Source organism: Mus caroli, chromosome 10, assembly GCF_900094665.2.
Source record: "Mus caroli chromosome 10, CAROLI_EIJ_v1.1, whole genome shotgun sequence".
NCBI classification, from domain to species: Eukaryota; Metazoa; Chordata; class Mammalia; order Rodentia; family Muridae; genus Mus; species Mus caroli.
Window position 1 is genome coordinate 108,180,080 of NC_034579.1, and position 26,992 is coordinate 108,207,071.

The window sequence follows — 26,992 nt, forward strand, 5'->3', positions numbered from 1 at the left end:
AGGCCAGCCTGGTCTACAAAGTGAGTTCCAGGACAGCCAGGGCTATACAGAGAAACCCTGTCTTGAAAAAAAAATAAAAAAAACAAAACAAACAAACAAACAAAAAGAACTGGAGCTATAGCTTGAGCTGCCTGTGGCGGGTGCTGGGAATTGAACCTGGGTGCTCTGGAAAAGTACTCTTAGCTGCTGAGCCATCTCTGTAGCCCCATTCTCTACTTTTCGAAGTTATTTATGTCTGTTGCAGTGTAGAACCACTATAGATTAGTGTGATATTGGACATCTTTTCTTATGTTCACAATCAGTCATGTCACATTGGTGGCTTGAAACTGAGCTCAGTGTGAGTGTACACATTGTAGAAAGTGGGCAGATACTACACACTGGGGCTTTTTCCCTTTTTTGAAATGACAATTGTTAATGTGGAGCTATAGACCATTGATTGTAGAAGGGTGGTTAGAAGTACATGAAATGAAGCCAGTAAGCCAGTCAAGATGCTGCTACAATACTCAGTCACGAGGGAAGAGTGCTACATCAAGGTGGACGGCTTCTGACTAGTTGGGTGGATACTATTCTCACATATGGAAAAGGATAATACGGGAATCAGTATATTTGTCAGATGGCAATTCCCTACCGATATTGAATGGATGGGACAGGCAGGGGACCGGGGTAACAGTGCACATCTGGCCCACAAACAGTCTTTTAATCATTAGAGATAAGGACTTCTATTGTTTGGGGGCTATTGTAATATGGAGGCCACACAGACACAGGTGGATTATTCTGGGTAAGAGTTTGAGAAGGGTCAATGGGAGAGATTGAAACAGAGCAAAGAAGAAGAGTCATAAGACGAGGGACAAACTTCAAAGTGGAGATCATTTCACTGAGGAAAAACGAGCACACGTCGTGAACACGAGGCCCAGGGCGTGTCAACAGAGGCACATTAAGCTTGTGAAGGAGATGTAGACAAGTGTAAAACAACTGAAAATAAATTTAGGCAACATAATTTTAAAAATTATTTTTATTTTGTAGGTGTACATGCCTAAATGTATCTGTGTGTACGATGTGCATGACAGAGCCCAAAGAAGTTGGAAGATGTGTTGAATTCCTCTGGGTCTGATTTGTGAGCTGCCATGTGTGGGCTGGGAACCAAATCCAGGTCCTCTTCAAAAACAATAAACATTTTTTTTAATGGCATATGTTCATGCATGTACACACACACACACACACACACACACACACACACACACACACTGTTCTGGTCATTTTTTTTTCAATTTATTTTATGTATGTAAGTACACTTTGGCTCTCTTCAGACACACCAGAAGAGGGGATCGGATCTCATTACAACCACCCTGTGGTTGCTGGGAATTGAACTCAGGACCTCTAGAAGAGCAGTCAGTGCTCCTAACCACTGAGCCATTCTCTCCAGTGCCCCCCCCCCCCTGCAACAATAAACATTCTTAACTGATGAGTCATCTTTTCCAGCCCCTACCCAACAAAATTTGTGTAGGCAGATAAAGAAGTCTATGACTGCCAGGCAGGGGCAGAGAGATCTTTGTGAGTACATGTGAGTTATTTACATGTGAGAGATATGTAGGCCAATCTGGTCTATTTATTGAGTATGAGCCAGCCATACAAAGTGAGACCCTGAAACACACACAGATACACACAGAAGATAAGAGTGTGTGTCTATGTCCTACAAGAGAAGTTAAATACCATTTGTATTTATAAAAACAGGAATAGATTATTATTTTAACATTGTCTTAACTCCCCCTTCCTTTTTGTATGTTGTGTTTGGAGACAGGGTCTTCTTTTGTAGCCAAGACTCAAAATCATTTTATAATTATGACTGGTCTTAAACTCATGGTAAGCCTTCTACCTACTCTTCCCATGTAAGGGGAATATAGGAATGTGCCTGCCTAGCAATTACAAAGGCTTAAGTTTCTAAGATTACCATTAAAATGTTAATTTCACATTAGATGAACAATATTGTACACTGTGTATCGTTTTTGTTCTTTTGTGTTTTTGAGACAGGGTATCTCTGTCTCTGTGTAATGGCTCTGGCTGTCCTGGAACTTGTTTTGTAGACAAGGCTGGCCTCAAACTCACAGAACTCACCTGCCTCTGCCTGAAGGCATGCATCACCCAATCTACTTGACTTCTTTTGAGCCAAGGATTTACTCTGTAGTCCAGACAGGCCTTGACTTTAGGGTGCATCCCTCTGGCTCAGACTCCTGAATTCTAAGATCACAGCTGTGAGCCAGCGCACCAAGCTCTCTGTTGTACAACTCTTATACCTTGGACTTAGGGGCTAGACTCCTCCCTTTCATGGTCCACAGCAGATTATCAAGTCCAGTAAATTCTCCTTAAACATTTCCCCAAATCTGTCCACTTCTCTTCAGCTTTACTGCCAACAGCATCTTATTCTAGATCCCTGAATGCATTCCTCATATTTATTTACATTTTCTTTTGAGATAGGCTCTATGTAGCACAGGCTGGCCTCTTCTTCCTCTGGTCTGGGGTCACAGACATGTACGAGCACACCAGGCTTGGGTTCCCTTTGTTACAGCTCACTCAGCTCCCCTTTTCCAGTGCTCCTGTACCCCTGTACCCACAACGACGACGATGGATGCATCAGTGTTTATTTCAGTTGACATGTAACGTCATTTCCCCATGAAGGAAACAGCAGATAGATTTAACATTCTATGAGGCTTCCTTCTCATCAAATTCCTCTCTGGCGATGCTCAACTCACACTTTAAGTATCACTCTTAACTCTCTGCTGCAGCCAGAAGGCTTTTTATTATGTAAATCTAACCGTGCTAGTCTTTTCATAGTCATGGGGCTTCTTCAAGTACTCTTGGAACAAAGTAGAAAACGCTTTAATACAGAAGACCAAATCTCTGTCATCCTTTGGTATCATCTGACATGTCACCTCTTTTGTGAAGTGTCCTTTGACTTTCTGAGGCTAAATTAGGTCTCTCTGAATGTCTTTTCTGTGGCACTCAACAGTAATTATGCCGTACTCCTCTATTCTAAAGTCCCCTAGGGTAAGAACTATCTACATCATTAGCATAATGTCCGGCAATTAGGGACCCAGTGTACATTAGCTGTAAGAATGAATAAAGCAGTACATTTGCATGAAATACTTTAAAAACAAACATCAGAGGGATTTTGAAAGTGGCAGCTTTTAGTTAGGGGATGCACGTAGTAACAGTGAGGTGGGAAAAAGAGCAAAGATATTTTCTATATTCTAAGATCACAAGGTATATGGAAGGGTATATAAAATCAGAACTGTTTTCAGTTAAGTTTTCAGTATTTCTTTTCTTCAGGCAGTTGGCAGTTCTGGAAGGAAAGGTGACCATTTACTGAGTGCCACCTATTACATTCAAGTCGGTGTTCACATGCTTTGGAGTTTGACTTAACAGAATTAAAGACATGACTGTGTGTTCAACCAAAAACAAAACCTCGATATTGTGTGTGTGTGTGTGTGTGTGAGTGCAGGGTGATTCTGTTCAAGAGAGAGTTTCTATTTGCTCTTTGATAAACATTGCTTAATTAGATTGACTCAGTTACCATGTGTGACTATTAGAAATGTTTCCCACGTCAATTCCAGTAGTGAAAATTGCCTAATCTTAACTCGAACCCAGCAGGCTTCTAAAGTGATTTGTTGGTTTGAACCCTTATGGCGTCATTCTTCTCAAGACATGGTCTAAGATATAAAAAATAAAAGAGTAGAAAATAAAGGTATACTCATCACTTTTTAATGCAAGGCATAGTAACTCGGATTTCTTTTTTTTTTCTTTTCTTTTTCTTTTTTCTTTTTCTTGCAAATTTGATAAACTTTCCTCTGAAAAGGAGCAAATGTTTCCAGATGTGCGGACCCACACACAAAGGACAAGAGTGAGGCTCCCCTTGCTCTTCGCAGCTGGGCAAGTGACAAAAGTCAGAGGACCTTGTTCTTCTGACACCACCGAGACTCAAGACTGCCTAGGCTCCCGTTTCCTTCACCCCGCTCCCCGCCCAGGTTTACCTGTGGAAGCTGATGTTAATGTGCTTGTTGTAGGTAGCAGCACAGCCCGCCGCGGCGCAATTGGTCGGCATTTCCCCGGGCCCCTCATTCGGCGCCACCTTACGCCACTTCGGAGGCGCTGCCCGCTAAGCAAGCTTCTGTCAAACACTAGACAAACGAGGCAGGCGACCCGGCGCTGCCAGCTCGGTGCAGAGCGCGGGGAGGGCAGAGGGGCGTGCACAGTACCGGGGTGGGAGGGAGGGCCCACTCCCCTGTCTCTTTATTAATATGGCGGGCTTAGGCCCGCAGAGCCAACGTGTCTGAGCTCTGGGCGCAGACAGTCGCCTTCACCAACATGGCGGCCACACCCGCTCCCCACCCTCCCCCACCTCCCGGGGTCCCAAAGAGACTAGGTCCAGCGTCTCAGACGGGGGGCCCCTAGCAATGAATGAGAAGAGGGCAGATGTCTTCCCCACCGACTAATGACTCTGAAACTCAGGTCTGCGGCTGAAAGAGCAGGTCCGCAACCCAGACACTGACCCCTTCCTTCCCCGCCTGCCACCTCGGACGGGATGCTAGGGGACAGTTAAGACTGCAGGGACACAAGGGCGAAGCCTGGAGCAAGAGGAGACTACAAATCCCAGCCAGCACCGGGGCGGGGAGGGGGGGGGGCGCTTCCTGTTCTTGCAAGACTCGGAGGGTCGCCTTCCGGCGTGCCGCAGGAAATGACGCTCGGGACCCGGCCTCCTTCCACAGAGGCTTTCTCGCGAGGCGGAAGAGCAGCAAGGGGGCGCTAGGAGAGGGAACTGGCGAGCGGCGGTCCGGCGAGAGAGAGAGCGAGCGAGCGAGAGAGAGAGCGATCTGGGGTGCGGGGAAGTTGGGGAGCAGAACCTGCCGGGCGTCCGAGCACGGGAAAGGCCGCGCCCGCCGGGTTCGTTAGGACAGAGGGCCGAGGAGGAAGGGGAAGGCAGGCGGCGGTCCGGCGGTCCCCGGCCGGAGGGCTTCAGGTCGTGTGGCCAGCGCTGCTCCCCGGATGGCGGCCGCCGCCGAATCTTCGACCCCGGCCTCTAGCGGCCTCTCGCCGAAGGAAGAAGGGGAGCTCGAAGACGGGGAGATCAGCGACGACGACAACAGCCGGAGCCGGAGCAGCAGCAGCAGCAGCGGCGGCGGGGGGCTGTTACCGTACCCGCGGCGGCGGCCTCCTCCCCCGGCCCGGGGCGGTGGATCCGGGGGAGGCGGCGGCGGCGGCGGCGGCGGCTCCTCGTCCTCCTCGTCGTCCTCCCAGCAGCAGCTGAGGAATTTCTCACGCTCACGGCACCCGGCCGAGCGGGGCCAGCTCAGGGGACCCAGCAGCTACCGACCCAAAGAACCGTTCCGGACTCACCCGCCCCCGGGGCGGATGTCGTCGGGGTCCCTGTCGGAAAGCAGCCCCCGGCCGTCCTTCTGGGAGCGGAGCCACATCGCCCTGGACCGTTTCCGCTTTCGAGGCAGCAGGCCTTACCGGGGTGGGAGTCGCTGGAGTCGGGGGCGAGGAGTGGGGGAGCGAGGAGGCAAGCCGGGGTGCAGACCTCCTGGAGGAGGAGGATCAGGAGGATCAGGAGGAGGAGCGGGATCCGGATTCGGCAGCAGCCAGAGCTGGCGAGAACCCTCTCCACCCCGCAAGAGCTGTATCCTTAACGTGGCGGTCCGCCCTGGGTGTGTCGCCGGCTCCCTTTGGCGTCATGGCTAGGTCCCGGAGTTTTTTAACTTTTCAGAACCACTCATTTCTCTCCTCCGCTCGTCGGCGGTTGTCACGGGCCGCACTCCACCGCTATTTTCGTAGGTTGTTTGACTGGATGGGTGCCTTTTGCTTTTGGATAGGACTGTGTTATGGATTCGGGTCAGCTAGGGAAATGAAATACAGTCTGGGGTTTTAAACAGGACAGCAACAGCCCAAGTTTTGTTTGTCTATTTGTTTCTTTTTTGCCAGCACTGGGATTTCGTATTTAACAGGAAATCGACTTAGATTATTAAAGAAAAGAAGTACTCAAACATCTTGAGAAATACTGGTACTTTTATTACGTTCTGACGTTAGAGTTTGTAAAGTTTTCCTTTGTAATTTTTACTATTCTTGTGATTTTTTTTTTCTTAAACTTGTAGAGTTATTCATTCCCATTGCTGCCCTTTGTTTTCTGTGTGTGTGTGAATGAGCGTGTGCAGATCCTTTATTTTTACCAGTTTTGCAGTTCAGCTCTTTTAAATTCATAAGTAGTTTGGAAAGCTATATTCATTAAGTTCACTTTCCTATGTTGGCTTTTTGGCTTTATAACTTTTTGTGTTGCTGACATGTAGGTCAGAGAAAGATAAACATCCCAGCACTTTAAGCTTAATGTGTTAAAAAAGGAGAGATGGATAGGGAGGGTATGGGCAAGTGGAGAAGAAATGTCCTAATTTTTGCACCCTCTCACCTTATTCTCAGTTATCTTTAACATTACTAAGTTTACTCGGGATTTATGCTAAGAAATTGTCAAAAGCTTTCCTGTTTTTTTTTTTTTTTTTTTTTTTTTTTTAATGAGTTTATATGTCCTGACTTCTACTCTTTAAAATAATTTACTAAGCACTTTCATTACTGGCTATAATTTCCATGATGTGATGATTGTTTAATATATTTTCTATAAAATGTATGTCTGACACTTAATTGGAAGATACTCAAACTACTTTTTATGGAGAACTTAAGGCCAGCTGTGCTTCTGCCAGATGCGTGATATTAAGTGAGCAAGGAATGCATAAAGAACAGATTTTGGTTCCTGTGTCCCGAAAAAGCTTTTACTTTTATTACCTGTCATTGTTTTAGAAGCATCTCAAGATCGTTTTGGAGAAAAATCACAGGTGGGTAACCTTTTAAAAGATGATGAATGTTCTTAATGAAGATTAGAAAACCTTTATCCATGATTCTATGCAAACATGAGCCATTCATGGATTTGCTTTCTGAATTAAAAATCAAACGATGTTTAAATACATATAAACATGTAAGGTTACCTAGATGAAAATTTGTAATTTGTACTGGACAAACAATGAAAATAGAGTTTTGTAAAAAAAAAATCATACTGAGGACCCTTTGGCAATTCATCTGTGGCAATTCAAAGGTTATTTCGTCTGCTTTAGAAAGTTGTGGTGATAATTGCTGTTGCCTCCTGCTTTCACCTTTCTTCTGTTCGTGTACTTCTCTTTGGGGAACTTTTCTGTACTTACTGCAAAAGGAGTGTAGGTAAAGAGACAGTGTGCAGATGTGATTTGATTGCCCTGACAGCTTCTCACACATCAGCTGGCTTGCTGAGTGGTTTTGGATACAGCGCTTTAAGAACAAGATGCTCCGTTTGATTCTCTGTATGAGATATCTGTAAACCACCCTAGGTGTAGTGATCGGCTTTGTATAATGTGAGCAAATAAAACTTGGATACAAAGCTTTATCCACTATTTTTTTTTTTTTTTTCTTCCTGAGACAGGGTTTCTCTGTATAGCCCTGGCTGTCCTGGAACTCACTCTGTAGACCAGGCTGGCCTCGAACTCAGAAATCCGCCTGCCTCTGCCTCCCAAGTGCTGGGATTAAAGGCATGTGCCACCACTGCTTGGCCACTTTTTTTTTTTTTAATATCTGTATCATACTTGGCTTAATTCATATGTCTACTGTGGTTATATAAATGGCTACTTTACAGATATTGCTTAGGAAAGAATGAGTGTAATTCTGACTCACTTAACTGATTTAGAAATGAAACATCTTGAGTATAATTTTTGTCTATTGTTACTACTTTTTAACTTAAATAGGATACATTATTTGTAACTTCAAAGAAAACAGAATAGACAAGAATCTGTGTCAGTTCTTTTTATTGTTGTTTGGAGACATGGGTTCACATTGTAGTTACTTTGGAATTCACTGTGTAGCCCGGCTGGCTCAAAGCTATGGCAGTGAACTTGCATCAGATGCCTCCCATGGATAACTGCCATTTTAAACTTGGAAATCAGATGAGCATTAACACAGTTAGCACAGCGTCTTAGATGAGGAAAGTCATCCCATTTCACTATAGGTTGCAGCTAAGGATGAAAAGTGGCTCTTCCTTTAAAACATCAGGCTTAAAAGTCATTTAAAAATCATTCTTTCTGTCTCTCTGTCCACTGTCCTCTCTCTGTGTCTCTGTCTCTCTGTCCTCCACCTCCAGTACTGAAGATTGAATCCAAGGCTTGATTACTAAAATTACACCACTGGTTCTTTTAAAATTTTGTTTGGAGAAAGAATCTTGCAAAATTGCTCCCAATTTTGTCTCAGCCTCTGTGGTATTTGGGATCAAAGGCATTTGGCACCATATGTAATACAAAAGCAGCTTTTGAAAGGTTCACCTTTAGTAATTTGAATTACGATTATGTGTATACATTCAGTCACATGAATACCCCAGGAAACCAGAGATGTCAGATTCCCCAGGGCTGGAATTACAAGGCAGTCATCAGCCTGCTGACATGGGTGCTGGGAATTGAACTCAGGTCCTTTGAAAGTGCTATATGTACACACAGCAGCTAAGCCATCCTTTCCAGCCCACACAGTTATTATGCTGTAGAGGTTTCCTTCTATCACTGGGCAATAGCATCATCAACTGGTACATAAAAACGAAAGTTAGAAGGACATCTTAACAAACTTTAGAATTAGATTAGGTAAACAGGTGTTGGCTTTGATCCTAATTATGCTGTAGAGGCCGGAGGGATTTTTTTTTTTTTTTTTAAATCTAAGACATAGTTAATGACTAACTCAATTGTTCTTACTCATTTTCAATTCTTAGGTTACTTTTTGATACATTAAATCTATTCCCTTTGCAAATGTCTTCATGCCTTTACCATGTGTTTGGTTTGTAGTAGTATAATTCTACCTTTAGATGCCTCAGCTAGAATATTGATAATTTGTGTTTATGTACACAGAATGCTTGAATGGACAGGGAGAATTAATTCTGGCTTCATTTAGGAGCTGTCTTCAGTTGCGGTCGAGTTGAAGAACAGAAGCCTTGATGCAAAGCTTCCTAAGTTGTGATGTGCAGGGGAAAGGTAAGACTGGAAAGGTAAGCATAGGTCAGAAAATGAAATGAACGCATCCATTCTAAGGACTTTGAGCGCTAATGAGAATTAAAGGAATGAGCTGAAGTTTTATAACCTATAGAGAGACTTTGGTAGCAGGTTGGGCATGGTTTGTGGACAGTAGAGAATCCCAACTACCTTATCAATTGAGATTCCTCTCATGTGGTAGGTAAAACTGGGAGTACTTTAGAATGTTTTCAATGAAAAAAAGGACTGAATTTTGACAACTGCAGGACACCATTTCAAACACTGAAGGAAAAGGAGTTAGGTAGTACTAAGAAAGTAGATAAAGGAGGAGACATGAACATCTCAGAAGCTGAGGCAACAGTGCTGGACAGTGGGAATAGGTTGCAGAGAAGTCAGGTAAAATGAAATTTGAAAATAATAGTCTATAAGCCTAGATCAGTGTCTGTTGAATTAATCAAACCTTGGTTCCATTTGGTTGGATGATAGGAAAGAAAGGTACTGAGAAACTCGTCTTTTAAGAAACGTGACTGGCTGTGTTCGAAGAGTTTTAACAGCAGGATTATTGATTTTACATTAAAGTTTGCTTTGTTTCTCAAATATTTAGCCATGAGTTCCATCTATGAATTGGTTGTCAGGAGTTTGAACATCTTCGATAGCTTTCCTATTAAATAGAAAAGACCTATGTTATGTTACAACCATTAAAAGTACAAATTTCCCAAGTTTTTACTTCTTAATTTCCAGAATGAAATTTCTATTTCTAAATTCCTATTTATGAATTGTTTGAATTAGAAAATACAATTTGAGTACCATCTAAATTTAAATTTTTGTTACATGGCGTTTATGTTAAATGTGCATGTGTTAGATTTAGCACGTGTTGAATTTTCAATTTATTATGTATTGGCTTTTTAAGAAATGTCTCTTTTATAAATTACTAATTGTGAGTGTTCATTTTTTATTTCTTTTTTTTTTTTTTAAATTTGAAATGAGAAGAAACTAGTAAACAAGAAGATTCCCTCCTGATTATCAGAAGTGTAAATTGTCAACATCTGTGACACAGTTTCTCCCCCTTCCTTCAGAAAGCATCCTTAACATCCATTGGCTTTGGGTTTTTGTAATACTTACAGAAGGAAGGATGCTACAACTTAACTACCTGTGGATTCAACTGGTAATTTCTGACACTAATGATTTTGTAAGTGGACTCTTTGTATGGATGCTTGTTAAGTTGCAATATGGGCACATAAGCAGGCATTAGCAGCACATGTGTTAAATGGAATTTAGTAATTTAAAAATATCAGTTCATCTTGAAAACTTAAGGGAGAGAAATTCGTCTATAACTTAAAGTATTTTTGTTAAATTTAACTGGAAATTTTTTGGAAACTGGTTTCCTTAATACGCTGTTCAGCCAAAAGCTTTGGAAGATCTCCATCAAGAAAACAGAATCATTCATCCAAAACTGAGAACTGTGGGGAAGAGACTTTTGAGGATTTGCTTTTAAAGTATAAGCAAATACAGCTGGAACTAGAGTGCATCAACAAGGATGAAAGACTGGCGCTGAGTAGCAAAGAAGAGACTGCACAGGAAGATCCGAAAACATTGCATTCGGAGGACCAAACAAGCACCGATAATGCTAGTATTACAAAAGACCCAAGTAAGGAAGTGGCTCCTGAGGAGAAGACACAGGTCAAAACTTTTCAGGCATTCGAATTAAAACCACTCAGGCAAAAACTGACTTTACCGGGGGATAAGAATCGGGTCAAAAGAGGGAAGGATGGAACAAGGCAGCTTTCCTTGAAATCCAGCTCTACGGATGCCAGCCAAGGTAATGTGGTGACACTGGGCGCTGGCTTTATACGCACTCTTCAGGTAGAGATCTGTAAGTGGACTTGAGTTAAGGCTCCGATTTTCCGTAAGTTCTTCTGTACTTTCGTTATCGGTCTTATTATTAGTAGTAAGTTTTGTTTACTGAGGACTTTGGTTGAGGTAGGGTTCCACGTGATGTGTAGTGGTCCAGGCTGGCCTGAAGCATGTAATCCATCTGCCTCAGCTTCCTGAGTGTTGGGATATTACAGTGTGTGCCGCCAGTCAGCTTGCTCTTCAGGTCTTAGACATGTGTTGGACAGTAAGTGATCATAGTGGGCACACTCACTGCTTTAGTGCTCTGTAAGTTTGTAAGTCTTTAAGGTTTATTAGGTAAAGAAAGTTTTCACCCCATTTCACCCCTAGTTTGAAAAATTTTAATTTGTGAATAGATTTTACAGTATAGCCTTCTTTTTCATCATTGATGAGTTTTTAATTTCTTTTAGTTAGTACTACAAACTATTAATTGATTTTGTAGTGTTTAAACTGCCTTTTTATATCAGTTAATTTAAATATTTTGTTTTTAAAAATCCTTATTTAGTATTTTCTTTATTAAGATATAATTTTTATGCAATAAAATGTACTTTTTACTATATAGTTTCTCTAAATTTTGACTTATGTAGACAGTTGAATAATAATAACTGATATTCATCACTAGCCATTACAGTTAAGTTACATGCCTATTTATCTTTATAATATTTTTCTTGTATGTGTGTATGGTCCTTGAGTGTCATCAGCAGACTTGTACGACAAGCACTTTACCTACTGACTTAATCTTATTATCCCTATTCCTTTAATACTTAACAGGTCTCTTAATCCTTAGTCCATCTGGTGACCACTGGTCTGCTCCTAGGATTTTCCAGAGTAATATAAATTGTAACATATTGTTTGCTTGCTTATTTATTTACATTATTGAGGATTAGACCAAGCAATTTATTGCTGAGTGAGATTCTCAACTCTTATTTTTACTTTCTGCTTTATAGTAGAAATAGGCAGGGTTTCACTAAATTACTCAAGGTAGCCTTGCCTCAATCTCAAAAGTTACCGGAATTGTAGGCTGGTACCACCAGCCCTGAATTTTGATTCTAGGCTTTTTTCCCCTTCACATAGCACACTGTTTGAAATTCATCCATGTAGTTTTGCATATCTCTAGTTCATTCCTGATCTTAATTGCTGAGTAGTGTTCCCATGTAGTCATCCACAGTGTTATGCATATGAGAGAGGGATGTTTGTATTTTTTTTTAAAAAAAGATTTATTTATTTTATATGAGTGCTTGCTCTGTCTTCAGGCACACCAGAAGAGGGTGTCGGATCCCTTTACAGATGGTTGTGAGCCACCATGTGATTGCTGGGAATTGAACTCAGGACTTCTGGAAGAGCAGTCAGTGCTCTTAACTGCTGAGCCATCTCTCCATCCTGGGATGTTTGTATTTTAATATAAAGGTTGGCAAGTGATTCATCTGGTCTTCTAACTTTAATACCCCGAATCCCTGTTTTCCTTGCCAAATTTTAATGTAACGTTATGATATCCATAAAATGAATTAAGGTTGGTTTCTGAGCTCTTATAAAGAGTAGTTTAAGATTAGAATCATACCTGGAATATGTAGTGAACTTTGCCAGTAAAAATGCCTGGGTTTTGGATGGAGGGTTTTTTGTTTTTTGTTTTTTTTTTTTTCTTTTCTGGGATATTGGTTTTGGTTCTTGTTGCATTGGAGATTGAACCCATGGCCTGACACATGCTAGAAAACTTTGTATGACTAAGCTATCCCTCCATCTTTATATTTTGATTGATATAAAGATCTATTAAGTTTTATTGAAAATTTGCCACTATGATGGTGAATTTGCTGTTTGTATGTTAAGAGGCAGAGTTTTATGTTGCCCAGGCTAGCCTTGAACTCTTTGCCTCTAGTGTCCTGCTGTAACTTTCCAAGAAAGTGGTATGCACTAGGACTCTTGATAAGGACAGCATTTTTGTGTGTGATTATGTATCAAACTCAGTACCTACCTCATGTATACAAAGCTAGGTTGTACCTGCTTGGTATTTTAATTCCCATTTCAACATTAACCCAATACAATCTTTTCAGTCCTTACCACAACACAGAAACTTTGCAGTGTTAAAGCTATATTTGGCTAGGTTGTGTACAATCCAGTTGCTGAATTCAGTGGTTTTTTTTTTTTTCCACATTTCCTTTTATTCACAAACTAATGGAGTACTTTATTCCAGGCTATTGCAAGTGTTAATGAACAAAATAATTGTTTATGCCTCCATAGGTTTGCTTTTATTTTGTACTTAACGTTTTCTAGTCTCGTTTTATTCTGCTGCTTAGGCCCATCTCTGATGCCTAGGCTCACGCAATCATCCTACTTGAGAATCTGGGTCTGTAGATGTGTAATACTGCACCCTAAAGGTCACTATGACATCAGACACTTGCATCTCAGAAAGAAACATAGCACACATGATGAGCAAATTAGTATGGAAGAAGTATCAGCAGGGTAAGTAGGATGGGAGTAGGGTATCGGGTTGAATGTTAGTAGGTTGTTCAGGATAGTGTTCATTTGAAGGTGTGATTTAAACAAAGTTTTGTAGACTGTAAGAAAGGACAGAAGAAATTTCTGGGCAAAGCATCACGGATTTTAAAGATAGACTAGCATTACTTGTCAGCTTGATAGAAATACAGAGTATTAGGCCTTTCCCAAGATCTAGTGAATTGTGAGCTTTGGAAGTAGGACTCAGTGGCCTTAATGTAGCAGATCCCTCTCTGTTGGTTTCTCATATGTCGTAAAGTGAGAATCTATAGACTGGGATAAAGACCCTACTGCAGATGGATTCCTGCCATACTTGCAAATAACAAGAAGCCATCTTACTAAGGAAGAGTGTTGGAGAGGAGATTAGAGTTGGTGTCTTAGGTTGTCTGTTGTAGACACCATGACCAAGGCAACTCTTACAAGGGACAACATTTAATTGGGGCTGGCTTATAAATTCAGAGGTTCAGTCCATTATCATCATAGCAGGAAGCATGGCAGCATCCAGGCAAACACAGTGCTGGAGAAAAAGCTGAGAGTTCTTGATTTGAAGGTAACCAGGAGGGTCTCAGAGCCCATGCCCAAAGTGACACACTTCCTCCAACAAGGCCACACCTACTCCAACAAGGCCACACCTCCTAATAGTGCCACTCCTTGGACCAAGCATATTCAAACCACAGATGGTTTTTGGAGGCACAGTATCTAGAAACATACAACTTTGGTTTTAAGTTCTGAGTGATGTGGAGCAGGAACTCTTAGAAGTTCTGTTCTGAGTAAAAGATCTCCAAAACTTACTTTTTCAAAAGATCTCTGGCTAAAGTGTTGAGAATACTCTATAGTAAAGAGAAATTTTGGTGTTTCTATAATAAGTATTTTTAACTCAGTTCTTTACTGCCCCTGACCCTTTATTTATATTTTTGGTTTGAGACACAATATCAACAAGCAGCCCTGGCTCTCTTTAGACCTCTGTAGACCATGGTGGCCTTGAACTGCAGAGATCTTTCTGCTTCTGCCTCCTAACTTCTGAGATGAAAGGTAAATACTACCACACCTGCCTCTCTTTTTCTTCTTCATTTTTTCTTTTTTGAAAGAATATTTTTTCCATTGGTAGTCATGGTACATGCCGCTGAACTCATCCCAGCATGCAGGAAGCAGAGGCTTGGTGGATGGGTCTTTTGAGTTGGAGGCCAGCCTGCCCTACAGAGAGAGGACAGGCAGGGCTATACAGAGAAACCCTGCCTTGAAAAACCAAACAAAAGAATACTTTTTCCCATGCAGCTTATTAATTTTTATGTCCTTGATTTTCCATTTTCCTGGGACATTCTTACTGTTGTTGTTTTAACTACCATCTTCATGCAGATTCCAGCTTACATGCAGTGCCAGGAGTAAGATTCAACTCCTTGGAAACTATGTAAGGCCAGTTCACATATTGGAGATTCTAGATAAACATTGAAATAATAGCAGGTCTGATAGTGCATATCTATGCTTCTACTTCTTGGGAGCTGGAGGCAGGGGAACATAGTGAGACCTTTTCCCCATCCTTCAGAAACACTGGAATAATATAGAGGCTAGACATGGTAGAATAATATAACTAACCACAAGGTCAATTTAAGCAATGACCTGCATTTATAATCTACATTCATTATATCTGAATCTCATGGTTTCTTGTTTTGCTATTGTGCTCAGAAGGTCCATTCTAATAGGTATTTGATGCTGTGCTACAAAGGAGGTTCTGCCACTCTCTACAGAAGCATGATATCTTAATTCATTCTTAGATGCTTCATGGCCAGATGAAACCCAGGATTCTCATGTATGTGGAAAATATAGTACTTTCTATACTTACTAGAAGGCTGTGTCTTTTTTTGTTAGCCTGTTTAGTTTTGTCTAATAGTTGTTACTTTGACTGTGATTGATTTTATTAACTGGTACATGTACATTTTTATCTTATTTTATTTTATTTATTGAGACGGGGTCTCATCAGGCCTGGGACTTGCTCTCTAGAGCAGACTGGCCTTCATCTGCCTGCTTCTGCCTCCCAAGTGCTGGGATTAAATAAGTTAAAAAAAAAGACTACTAAAAAACTTTTATCTGGTACATGAAAAAAAGATTGTGATCTCAGATAATAGTAGTGCATATTTACATATTAAATGAAATGCACTGTACTGTATTGGATGCGTCACTTAACTTTAAAAAAGACTGGAAGTGTGCTGGGTGAGGTCAAAGGTTCTCAGCATTTCCTATGACGACGTGATAGAGCACAGAGTGCTATTGGAACTAAGATGGGGAACTCTGGCACCAGGTGAATGGCATGGTTCAGAGCAGTGAGGTTCTGGTGTGTTAGAGGGGCGTGGCTGTATATTTCTATATGACTCAGATCATTCAGTCACAGTTTTATACATGTTCTGGTTTTATATATTCTCTCACTGTTTCTTTGAGATGAAGTTAATGCATAGGTAAATGTGAAATTTATGTTGGACTAAAATTTTTTTCTTTCCCCCCTATTTTCCTCACCCCTTCTTTCCACTTTCCTTTGTTTTTCACCAGTAGTGAGGGTGGAACCCAGTACAGTTGAGGCAAGTCATCTGAAACACTAAACCATACTCCCAGCTTTCGACAGATTCTAATACACCAGCATCATTCATTTTATAATAAGCCTTGGTTTTCTTTGTTTGTTTGTTGGGTTTTTGTTGGTTTTGTTTTTGTTTGTTTGTTTGTTTGTTTGTTTTGCTTCCCTGTTTTCTGTGAGCTGTCCAGGTTGTCTTTGAGATCACTTTGTAGTCCAGGCAGGCTTTGAACATGTTACCTTTCTTGCCAATAGTTTTTTAAGCAGCTGGATTTCAGGTCTGGGCCACCTGGCCCGAATAGAATGAATTTTATATATATAGGTTTTTGTTTTAAGTTTAGAGGAAAAGGAATCTGCCTCGGATTTGATGATTGCTTCTGTTTTATCTAGGGTGCTTGATTAATTACTCTCTGTTTATTCAGTAAGCTGTATATTTTCACCAGAGGGTTCACTTGTGCAACCAAATTAGGATGTTTAGAATACTAATGGGTTTGGTATTATGGAAAAAAACAAGCCATAAAATACTAGGTTTGCAGCTTAAACCTGCAACTTCAGTTGTGTCCCACTGAGATGTTTCCAGGTTTTAACTCTGTTAGCTCAGGTCTCTGTCTCGGCACTCCTGTAGAAGCCATTAGTGCTGTTTCTGTGTGATGTGCAAACTGCTGTAGATTGGATTTGGGATAACACTGTGGAAGTGTAGCACTAAGGTTAAAAATCTGAAAAGCTTTAATTCTGTTGCTATGTAAACTACTCCTTGTGTTCTACTAAATAAATGGCCAGTTTTATATGCATACAAAATTTATTTTTTGTTTTGCTTTGTTTTTTGAGACAGGGTTTCTGTCCTGAAACTCACTCTGCAGACTAGACTGGCCTTGAACTCAGAAATCCACCTGCCTCTGCCTCCCAAGTGCTGGGATTAGAGGCGTGTGCCACCACTGCCCGGTAACCTATAGTTGGTTTTTATTGGTTTGTCATTGTGGTTTCTCTATTTAGTAATGGTTTATTTATCTACTCCATAAATTCTATCTTATTCTTATCTATTCTAAATAATTGTTTTTAGTTCTAAAACTATTTTATCAGATTATCTTTTTTTAATACTTGAATCACTTGCCATATCAGTTTTAAAATGAGACTGGTATTACAAGCTTGGTCAGATTTATATTTTCATTGTCTGTCTGTGTCTTTCTGTCTCTCATTCATTCTCTCTCTCTCTCTCTTTCTGTCTCTCTGTCTCTGTCTCTGTCTCTGTGTGTGTGTGTGTGTGTGTGTGTGTGTGTATGTGTGTGTGTGTGTATGTGGTAAGAGGTCAATTTTGGATATTCCTTAGGATGATCGTTTGCTTGTTTTTTTTGGCAGGGTCCCTGATTGAGACCTGGGGCTGGGTCATGCTGGCTGACTGGCTAGTGAGCACCAGCTATATCACCTTGTCTACATCTTCCCAGTGCTGAGGTTACACATGCAAGCCACAGCTCCTGGCTTTTTATGTGGTTCTGGGAATCAAATTTGGCTTCTCATACTTGTCTGGCTTCCATTTTATGAACTGAGCTTTTTCTTCAGACCTTCATTGCCTTTAATTTGTGTAATTTTATTTGTATATAGTAAGAGAAGCGTATTCTTTTGTTTTGGTTGAGGGTCATGAAAACAAGGAAATAGTAAAGATACCCTTTAATATAATTTCTAATTTTAGTGTTATTTCCATTTTGGATTAATTATGGCTATATTTTAGAATATTGAAAAGATGCTATTTTATTTTAAAGGATTAGAAGATAAAGAACAAAATTTAACGAGAAGACTCAGTGCCTCAGATGTTGTATCTGAAAAGGTAAGATACTACTTCATAGGATTGAATATCTCTATATGACTTACACTTGCATTCTGTAGTCTGTTCTTTTGTTTTTATTCACTTTAGAGACTTGATCTCATTAGGTAGCTCTGGCTGGTCTCAAAATTGCCTTTACTTCCCGATTGCTGGGAGTACATGCACAATTTATAGTCTGTTATTTTGAAATTATTGCTGTGACTTTATTTAGACACTCTGGAGAGTTGTCTCAGGGTTTCTTCCCACGTAAGTCTAAACTCTATTCCTGATGTGCAGTTCAGATCTATAAGTGATCTTTTTGTTCATTGTTTCTGAATCATTTAATTTTGATTCAGAGTTTATCTTCCAAGTTGTTTTGTTTTGTTTGTTTGTTTGTTTGTTTGGTGTGTGCGTTCTATATTCTCTTTAATAATGGAATTGGTTGATCTTGATCTGGAATCACATTTTAACTAATACTAACTGGAAGAAATGTTAGCTGAATGAGTTCTTTGGCTTTTTGTGCTCCTCCCATGATTTAATGTCATGTATTCTCTGGGTTGTTGTAAAGCTTTAGTAAAATAAAGTACAGAAGTATCAAAACATTGTTTAAAATTTAATACATATCGAGTATTGAGTAACTCAAGCCTTTTTATAGGTCTGAAATATTTGCAATTTCAGTTGTGATTTCAGTTTGTTGTTATGAATAAACTGAAATGATTCAAAGTCTGGGAAAGATGGTCCTGAATTTGGGAAGGATAATGTGACAGTGAACACGCACACTCATAAATATTTGTTTTTTTTTTATTATACTCACAGTAACCATATGAAGTAAGTTGACATGTTTCATAAGAAAGATACATTTAGATAGGTTAAAAGACTAAATTTATGTAGGAATTAGATGTCAGAGCAAGAACTGAATGAGATCCTCTGAGCCCTATTTCCATGATTTTGATTTTAAGTAGCTACTTTAAATACCATCTGTAATTCTTTACAGCATCAGTGATACTTCCTTCTTTCCAAGGGGAGTCATTGCATAGAGTAATCTCAGTGAAAAATGGTGATAACTTTTTTGGTAAAATCTAAATCTGTATTTAACAGTAGAATCTTATATTTAAAAATGAAAATGTTTCATAATTGCACTATTCAGTATGGTAGGTATGAATAGTAGCACACATGATCTACGAAAATGTGGGCTGAAGAGATGGCTCAGCAATTGAGAGTTCTTGGTATTTGGTTCTCAGCACCTGTACTGGGCACCTCACAACCACCTGTACCTCCAGCTTCAGAGGATCTGACACCCTTTGCTGACCTTTGAGGGTGTCTGCATCTATTATTTAGAACCCAGTGTGGTAGTATAGGTTTGTAATTTCACCAGTCAGGAGATTGAGCCTAGAAGGGTTGTGTACTCAAGGGTAACCTGAGCTCTGCAGTGAACTCAAAATTCATGTCTAACTTGGGCTCTATGGTTAATTGAGAGAAACTACCAGATAAACAGATGTGGTGTTAACTTGTCGTTTTCAGCAGTGAAAGGGGAAATACTAAGGCGAGTCATTAGCCAGCAGTCACTGTTTTCTTTATACTTGCAAATAAAAATAGTTGGAGTTTAAGAAAAATATAGTTATACAATACCAATTAGAAAAAGCTATGTGAATCTTAATGTATTGGAATATGAAACTATTCTTTCTCTCCCTAATTTTAAAAGGATTCTCCAAACCTCTTTTTTGGTTTTTGTTTTGTTTTGTTTTGTTTTGAGACAGGGTTTCTCTGTGTAGCCCTGGCTGTCCTGGAACTCACTCTGTAGACCAGGCTGGCCTCGAACTCAGAAATCCGTCTGCCTCTGCCTCCCGAGTGCTGGGATTAAAGGCGTGCGCCACCACTGCCCAGCTCTCCAAACCTCTTAATCCATGATCACCTAAGAAGTTTCACTGAAGAGTTGCTTGGTATTTTCAGTTAGTCACGTGTCAGGGAAAGTGTGTAGATGGAGAGCAGGCTAATTTTCTAAAGCCACTTCAGTTATAGTTAGTAGGAATAGGAAGTTCTGGTGAGCTGGTCTAGAGTGGGCAGAAAGACAAGATTTTTGATGTTTTCACTGTAAAGAGGAAATAGTGGTTGAGATGATGGATCTGATTGAAATGTCACAGTATGTGCACACATGGAGACAGCACAAGTACCCGTCAGTTTGTATAGTGTTGATGCAGTGTAGTTAAAAACCTGAAAGGTAGAGTGAGAAATTAGCAGTCACTTTATACTTAGAAAACACGTTGGAGACCTGTGCTTCTCAGATATCCTAGTTTAGTTTCTTTGAAGCAAAGTGGGTATTCAAATAAGACATTCAAATGCAAACTAATGAGAACATCTCTTTCCACCTGTAATGTTTTTTGACCCCATTGGCAAATTTTTTATTAGATATTTTCTTTATTTACATTTCAGATGTTATCCCGAAAACTTAACATTGCCTTGGAATTGTAACGTGGTCCTTAGCGTTCTTGTACCACAGCCTGATGAGTCAGTCCATTCTTCACTGCTGGCTTGCTGTCGTTGCATCTTAAATGTTGTCCAGCTCTTTAACGTTCCTCTTCTGCTTCATGTCTGCATATTTACATACAAACTAATAATTTCTACCAATTGACTTTCTGTTTATATTGTAAGAATTGCATTAGTTTTAGTTTATAGGAGGGAATTAACTTTTTGTTGTTTTATCCAATTTTCCATTTAAATATTTTATTTTGATGCTAACATTACATTTTAATTAAGTTGGTGAGAGATTCAAGTTGGCAAATGTTTAAAGTTTGTAACACTTTTTTCTGTTTTAAAGAAACTTGGTGAAGAAGAAGAGGAACTGTCTGAGCTGCAGCTTCGCCTGTTGGCTCTTCAGTCGGCTAGTAAGAAATGGCAGCAGAAAGAGCAGCAGGTGATGAAGGAGAGCAAAGAAAAACTGACCAAGACCAAAACTGCACAGCAAAAGGCCAAAACCAGCACGAAAGCACACTCGACCAAGAAAGTGAGCGCCACAGGTGATGCGCTTTCTTAAACTGTTGGAATTGAACTAGTGTAATGTGTAGTTTCTAGTTTTCATTTCGGACTTTTTTTTTTTTTTTAAAGAAAATTGCTTTTCTCTATAATAAAAATCAAATCAAAACAAACCTAAACCAGAAATTGAAGTCAAAACAAACTTAAAAAGAAAGCTAATCTCTCTCTCTCTCTCTCTCTCTCTCTCTCTCTCTCTCTCACACACACACACACACACACACACACACACACACACACAACTCTAAAAAGCCAAACACTTCACAAACGATGTGGAGCCTGGTTTTGCATTGACCAGCTGCTCTTGGGCATGAAACCTGTAGGGTTGGGGAGAGGCGGTGAGAACATAAAGTTGGGTAGGATCAGAGAGGGAAAGGGTAATAATGGAACCATGAAAACGTATGAAAAGTTTTTTTAAGTAAAAACATTTTATGTGTATGGGTATTTTGCCCACATGTATGTGTCTGAATCATGCCATGTTTGGTGCCTGAGGAGGCCATGAGAGCACCTGGAATTGGAGTTACAGATGATTGTGAGCTAAGAATTGAACCTGGGTCTTCTTGTTCTTAACCACTGAGCTCTCTCTCCAGTCCTATATTCCAGGAAATTTAGCATTTGGGAAATGACATAATTCTGACTTGGATGTGAATTCTGTTATCAGTAGGACTAAGGGAGGACTGACTGCCCTGGTAGTTAGCGATATAAGAACCCTGCCTGAGTTTTCACCTTTAGTTGGGAGATAACTGACACTCTGCTCTCATGGGAAGCTAAACAAGCACTGCGGAAGCAGCAGACAAAGGCGTGGAAGAAACTCCAGCAGCAGAAAGAGCAGGAGAGACAAAAAGAGGAGGATCAGCGGAAACATGCTGAGGAAGAAGAGAGGAGGAAAAGAGAAGAAGAAATCAGAAAGATCCGAGACCTTTCCAACCAGGAAGAGCAGTACAATCGGTTCATGAAGTTGGTTGGTGGGAGGAGGCGAGCAAGAAGTAAAGTAAGAGCTGCCACATCAAATGTGCCAACATTTACAATTATACTCGTGCATGCATGTATTCGTTTTCTGAGGGTCAGAACACTTGTACCGTAGTGCAGGAGTCAGTTTTGTCATGTGGGTCATAGAGATTGAGCTCTGGTCATGTGCTTGGCAGTCACTGAGCCACCTTATTGGCCCAGAATGTTTGTTTTTAAGTGTTATTTTAAAGATCCAATTAGCTAAGGGGAACGAAACACCTTATGTTTGATAGAGCGTCTATTGATAGTCCTTTCTCCTCTCTGCTTGATGTAGTATGTTCAATCTTTGTGTCTGTCTTCTTCAACCACTTCTCCACTTTGTGGTATTATGGACTTTTAAAAAGATTTTACTATGACTTTATTGCCCCTGACTATTTAGTATTTAGTCTTTGCCATGTGTTGACCATTGTGTTTTTGTATGTTACTGACAATGACTGAGTGAGCCATTTCCTTTCTGGGTTGTTGTCAGGAGAAATAAGCTGGAAGAGTTGATGTTTGACCTGGTATTATTAACAGTGATGATATTTTTGGAGTTTTGAACTTTTAAGAATACAGTCATGATTATATTAACTAAATGTAGAGGTTTTTAAAAAGTAAGGGTTCTTTAAGGAGAGAATCTAGGGGAAGCTTTCTTTAGGCAAGGATTATAAAATTTATAATTAAGACCCTTACAATAGAATATTTGTCTAGAGATAAATACCGTATTATTTGTACTTTATTTTCTCTGCCTGCATATGTTTTTCTAGTTTTTGTCATAAACTCTGGGAGTAAAACATAAGATATAAAAAGCATAGCATATACACATGCCAATCGTCTATAGTTTTCAGATACAATTGATTCACTTATAACTAAAATATTGTTGACTTTTCAGTGTGTATTTACTTATATGCATGCCTGATGCCTGTGGAGGCTAGAAGACATTGGGTCCTCTAGAACTGGAGTTACAGGCAGTTGTGAGCTACCATGTGGGTGGTGAGAATTGGCCAGCACTCTTAACCACTGAGCCATTTCTACAGCTCCTATTCTTTACTTAAAAAAAAAAATCTGATATTATATTGTAATGCCTAAATGACCATTGTCCTATTAGTTTCATGCCTAAACCATAATGGCTATAAGAACTTTGTAATCTGATTTTGGTTTTTAGAGGAATCCAATTACTTTAATGGCTTAGACAGTGAGGAAATTCATCTGTATAGATAACATGACAGTCAGAGATACTTTGCAGATTTTATGCCATGTGCAAACCTCATAGAATCATTCTGATTTGGGGTATTTTCTCCTAAAACATAGCCATCTACTCTTGTGATAAGTAGCCCAAGAATAGCCTAAGAAAATGTTTGCTGTATACTTACTTAGTCTTCAGATCCTGACCTGAGGCGATCCTTAGAAAAGCAGTCTGACAGTGGAGGAGGCATATATCAATATGATAACTACGAAGAAGTTGCTATGGATACAGATAGTGAAACCAGTTCTCCAGGTAGGAGCCAAAACTTTGAAACATTTTATAATTACAATTAAGCTACTCCAACCTTCAAAGAAATGTCTTAATGAAGTTGAGATTTATTGATGACTTTTATATAATAACTGTAAAAACTTAGAGTAAATCTCTGTTGTATAGTTTAATCTTTATTTTCAAATGTGCTTTTCTAAAGAGAATTAAAACTTAAGAAACAGTTTTACTTCTAATTTATTTCCCTTTATTTTATGTGCATTAGTATTTTGCCTGCATGTATGTCTATATGAAAGAAAGTGTCAGACCTTGGAGTTACCGACAGTTGTGAGCTGCCATGTGAGTGCTAGGATTTGAACCCAGGTCTATCTGGAAGGCCAGTGGGTGTTGTTAACTGCTGAGCCTTCATCTCTCTAGGCCCGAGGCTCTAAATTAAAAAGCTTTGTTTCAACTCTGTTGAGTATTTGATCTAAGTGACTTTATGAATTCTAGGATTGAAGCTGTGAGCCACCATGCTCAGGGAGTTTTTCTTGATACTCAGATATGATTGACCATAAGAGACCTATTCTCTTAGTGATTTTAAACACTTGCACCTGAGGCAGGAGAAACACTACAGATGACCTTTGAGAAGCTGGAGGACTCAGGAGTGCCTGGGATTGTAGGCATACAGTGCCTAGCAAAACATGAATTTTGAGGAATTAAATGCCAGCTTAAAAGAAACTTTTAACTTTATCATTTAAGGACAATTTTATATGGTTCGAGAAGGATGCATAGGAGTTTAAATTTTATCATAAACTTATGAGATATAATTTCCACTCTACCTAGGTGTATGTCTCCTCAAGCATACCGATACCTTTAACACCCCCTGTTGAAGCACTTTACTAAACTTGTGTCTTTCTTTCAAACAGCGCCTTCACCAGTACAACCACCATTTTTTCCTGAGTGTTCACTGGGGTATTTTTCTTCAGCACCGTCTGTTTCTTTGCCCCCACCAGCTCAGGTTTCAGTAAGTAAAAACTGAGTGATTTCAGAGAAATTACTGTGCATCTTCAAATGTGTCTTGGGAAACTGGCATGAACTGTTTGGTTTGAAGAGTTCTTAAAAATCATTATCACTATTTAGAATTAATAGCTAGAAATACGTAGACTCCTTTGCCTCCTGAATGCTGGGATTAAAGGCATGTGCTACCATGGTTCGCCTGGAACTTTTTTTAATGAATTAAGATTTAAATAAGATACTTGTTGTTCTCTGGATTAATATCTTTATGTTTTACTTGAAAATCAAGCAGAAGAAGCATATTATCTACAAAAATTGAATCTTTATTTGATTTTTAAAATGCACATGCTCGCGTGTGTGTATATACATGTGTGTCTGTGTGCACATGCTGCAGCCCACACATGGAGGTCAGAGCACAACTTTGTTTCTCTCCTTCCACAGCTCGGGTTCTAGGGACCTGCTTTAACCATTGAACCATCATGCCAGCTCTGATCTTTAAAACTATCAGTCACCCTGCTTTTGTTTTGAGACAGGGTCTCACTATATACTCCTGTGGCCTGTAACTTAATGTTTAGGTGAGAGTGGCCTCCTCTGCCCCTGAGCACTGGGTTAAAGGTGCCTGCTGCCACTTTGGGCAGCAGCATCCCATTTTGGGTTTTTTTTTTGTTTTTGTTTTTATTTTTTGCTTTGTTTTTTTGTTTTGTTTTGTTTTGTTTACTGTCCTAGAAGTCACTCTATAGACCAGGCTGGCCTCGAACTCAGAAATCCGCCTGCCTTTGCCTCCCAAGTGCTGGGATTTAAAGGGATGCACCACCATGCCCAACTAGCATCCCATTTTTTTACAAAAAGAAATCACAAAATAAAGGTTCTGTACTTACTTCTGGATTGAGAGCATCTAGAGATCAAACAGAATCTGGTACTGGGTAATTGAACCTTACATTCTAGGGGGAGTTTATGGTAAGGAAAATTGAAATGTTTTCTTTTGGGAGTGAGGAATGATTGAGCTAAAGTGTGAGAATTAGTGGAAAGTCTTGGAAAGAGAAGCAACTAAACTAAGGGATATGTAGGAAATAATCCTATATAATCTCTAAGAAGCCATTTTTACAAGGATTTTAAGAGATGCTGGACAGGTACTCACTCTGGGGTCTTACTCTTATTCCTTTGATTTGTAATTTAGTTTTAATGCTACTTGAAAAGATTTACTACTAAAATATTTTAATTTGTTATCCTTTTAAATTTATCCCTTAGTGTGATAGTATATGCCAGGGTTTGGGAGGAGCAGGCAGGCAGATCTCTAAGTCAGTGGCTAGCCTGACATAGTTTCAGGCTAGTCAGGGCTACACAGACCTTGTCTACAAATACATATATGCTTTAACTTAAATACAACAATATTGATTTTAGTTTTACTGTTTTTTTTTGTTTGTTTGTTTAAAACAAAAAACTTGATCTGAAGAGAATGACCTTGTCTAGTTGGATTCTTTCTGTCTAGAATTTTAATTGTAGATAAGGGTAGGAACAGATGTATTTATATAATTACTGTGAAATTTATCATGTTTCAAATGTTGTTAATTGCAAAAGTAACATTTTAATCATTGAATATTAAATTATGCACTAGCTTTGAGTTGTACATAGTAAATACATCAGTATACATAGAACAACTAAATAAAAATTTACTTTTTCTGATTTAATAATTCTTCAGAGATGTTTGAAATTAATAAAATTAGAATAAAATGATTTCTTCTTTAAAACCCAGTCTGTGCCATCTTTGAACCAACCTTATGGGGAAGGCCTGTGTGTTTCTCTCGACCCTCTACCTCCTCTTCCACCTTTGCCACCTCTACCACCTGAAGATCCAGAACAGCCTCCAAAGCCACCATTTGCAGATGAAGAGGAGGAGGAAGAAATGCTCCTTCGAGAAGAACTACTTAAATCTCTAGCAAGTAAAAGAGCTTTTAAGCCAGAGGTAATTTAGTGCCTGACCCTCTAGGTGGTGCTCTTGCGCCTAGCATTAGGATGTCTCCTCTTGTCTGCCTCTCAGAGCAAAGTTAGGCTAAATCTAATCTTGTTTTACTTCAGATCTCTAAAGTGACAGACATGTCTCTTTATTTGGAAATGTTTATCTTTTTCTTATTAGGAAACATCCAGTAATAGTGACCCACCTTCACCTCCAGTTTTGAACAATTCCCAGCCTTTGTCAAGAAGCAATCTATCAATAGTCAGTATTAATACAGTATCTCAGCCTAGGATACAGAATCCAAAGTTCCACAGAGGACCACGTCTTCCACGAACTGTGATCTCGGTAAAAACAAGACTCAATACTTTTATTCAAATAGCTTATTAGAATTATTTTTATATCATCTGGTTCATTTATATACAAAAATAAATTCTTGTATAACTACAAATGAAAAACTTCAAAGAAGTTTGAAGTAAGAGAAGCATGTTCTTTGAAGATAGGTAGAATTTGGTGATGGTGAGTCTGAGGATGTGTTCTGCTCAGAGCGTGATAGCTATTCTTCGTTCTGCTCTTTTAAAAGAACTCAAATTGGTCCATTTTCAGCCTTTTCTGGTATCAATTGTAACAAATGTCTAAAAATTCTTCTCAGTGACTTGTCTTTAAAATGTTTAACTAGCACTGAGAATTGAACCTAGGGCCTCCCCACAACAGGCAAGCATGCCGCCAAAGTACTCTAACCCCAGGTACT

At 39.7% G+C, this 26,992-nt stretch overlaps 2 protein-coding genes across 2 annotated transcripts in view; one reads left to right on the top strand and one right to left on the bottom strand.

Annotated features, from left to right (window-relative positions):
• Thap2 (THAP domain containing 2) overlaps nucleotides 1-4,632 on the bottom strand; it is a 15,975-nt gene extending 11,343 nt beyond the window's left edge. The window contains exon 1 of the mRNA XM_021174367.2: nucleotides 4,026-4,632. Coding sequence (XP_021030026.1) covers nucleotides 4,026-4,096 — 71 coding nt within the window. The 5' untranslated portion in view covers nucleotides 4,097-4,632. The remainder of the gene's footprint in view (nucleotides 1-4,025) is intronic.
• Nucleotides 4,633-4,769: 137 nt separating this feature from the next.
• Nucleotides 4,770-26,992, top strand: part of Zfc3h1 (zinc finger C3H1-type containing) — a 47,375-nt gene continuing 25,152 nt past the window's right edge. The window contains exons 1-9 of the mRNA XM_021173920.2: nucleotides 4,770-5,671; nucleotides 10,471-10,887; nucleotides 17,769-17,833; nucleotides 20,625-20,823; nucleotides 21,604-21,827; nucleotides 23,201-23,321; nucleotides 24,203-24,300; nucleotides 26,044-26,253; nucleotides 26,425-26,589. Of these exons, the coding sequence (XP_021029579.1) occupies nucleotides 5,038-5,671; nucleotides 10,471-10,887; nucleotides 17,769-17,833; nucleotides 20,625-20,823; nucleotides 21,604-21,827; nucleotides 23,201-23,321; nucleotides 24,203-24,300; nucleotides 26,044-26,253; nucleotides 26,425-26,589 (2,133 nt within the window). The 5' untranslated portion in view covers nucleotides 4,770-5,037. The remainder of the gene's footprint in view (nucleotides 5,672-10,470; nucleotides 10,888-17,768; nucleotides 17,834-20,624; nucleotides 20,824-21,603; nucleotides 21,828-23,200; nucleotides 23,322-24,202; nucleotides 24,301-26,043; nucleotides 26,254-26,424; nucleotides 26,590-26,992) is intronic.